The sequence below is a fragment of the Priapulus caudatus genome, unplaced genomic scaffold (assembly GCF_000485595.1).
Source record: "Priapulus caudatus unplaced genomic scaffold, Priapulus_caudatus-5.0.1 Scaffold314, whole genome shotgun sequence".
NCBI lineage: Eukaryota > Metazoa > Priapulida > Priapulimorpha > Priapulimorphida > Priapulidae > Priapulus > Priapulus caudatus.
Genome location: NW_014577375.1, coordinates 72605 through 74157, shown reverse-complemented (window position 1 = coordinate 74157; position 1553 = coordinate 72605). Strand labels below are relative to the sequence as shown.

Below are 1553 nucleotides of genomic sequence, written 5' to 3'. Positions count from 1 at the left end.
TTACACGCGTGTACGCAGGCATGTGACGTTTACACGCGTGTACGCAGGCATGTGACGTTTACACGCGTGTACGCAGGCATGTGACGTTTACACGCATGTCGCAGGCATGTGACGTTTTTTACACGTGTACGCAGGCATGTGACTTTTACCGTTTACATGCATGTACACAGGCAAGCTCATGTACTGTTTACACACCTGTAAGCATGCCTGTACTGTTAATAAGTATGTAAGCATGCGTTTATTGTTTACACTAGTGTACACATGCACGTTTTGTACTCTTTCAACTCGTATATATGCACATTCTGTTCACAAACGTATACAAGCATATTCTGTTTACGAGTGTATAGACACGCATGCTTGCTGATCGAACTTTTTACATGTATAACTGCAATCCACAGCATATAAATATGTATGTTATGTAGCAACACACAAGTCCAATGACAACTCCTATACATGCAAGTACTGCAGACTAGTCTACTAACTCCCCTCATGCACTATCCCCGTGCACACCCACACACCAAGTTGCTAACTGACCGGGAACCCGTTGTCAGAAACGAAACAAGTAGTTCTAAAATGATTAGAAGTGGATAAGTCTGAAATGCCGTTACTTTTTCACGTCGCTTCCCTACGACACGAGGTCATAACTATCCACGATGTTTCCTGACAACGAGCCACAGCCTGACAGCGTCTCTGCTACGCTCTCTCTACCTCCGCAGATTCGGGCAAGACGGCGCTACTTGAGATGATGTCCGGTCATCGGCCGCCGGGCCTCAGGTATTTCGGCGAGGTGGTCGTCAACGGCGTGCTGCTGCAGCTGAAGCACCTGCGCGAGACGGTCGCGTACGTGCGCAAGGAGGACCTGCTCGTCTCCTACCTCACCGTCGAACAGTTCATCACGCTCTTCTCGCGGCTCAAGTACTCGCGCAGCTCGTCGGCCGGCGAGCGCCGCAAGATGGTGAGCCGATCGCGCGCGTGTGCCGCTGCTGATGCTGCGTGCTCACTAGTGATGTCACGATCATCGATTATACTCGATCATTGGTTGAACATTGGCATTGAACTAAGCGCTTGGTTATCAAAATCTATAATCAATTTCATCAATTTTTTTTATTTTTAAAGTGATGAGAATCAGAGATATCATTGCTACTATACAAGTTATCCTTTATTAACATACATGATATTATACACACAGTAGTAAACAGTGCAAAACAAACAGTAAACAGGGCTAAACAAGCACATACATGCACACACGTACATGCACACGACATTACGCACACGCAGGCATTCAACACCCTGAGTAACCGATTGTAACCGATCATCGGTTACTTGGGTCCAACCGATGATCGATTACGAAATTACAACCGATTGACAACACCAGTGCTCACTGCCCTGCCCTTGTTCCAGCCCGCCACACTGCTGCCTCTAGTCCCAGCCCCCACACTGCTGCTCCGGTCCCAGCCCCCACACTGCTGCTCCAGTCCCAGCCCCCACACTGCTGCTCCGGTCCCAGCCCCCACACTGCTGCTCCAGTCCCAGCCCCCACACTGCTGCTCCAG

The 1553-nt window shown here is 49.3% G+C and overlaps 1 protein-coding gene across 1 annotated transcript in view; it reads left to right on the top strand.

The window, feature by feature from the left end:
• Window positions 1-1553, top strand: part of LOC106808918 (ABC transporter G family member 2-like) — a gene marked incomplete in the record, with an annotated part of 13194 nt that overhangs the window by 4437 nt on the left and 7204 nt on the right. Inside the window, 2 exon segments of the mRNA XM_014811835.1 lie at window positions 171-180; window positions 717-955. Coding sequence (XP_014667321.1) covers window positions 171-180; window positions 717-955 — 249 coding nt within the window.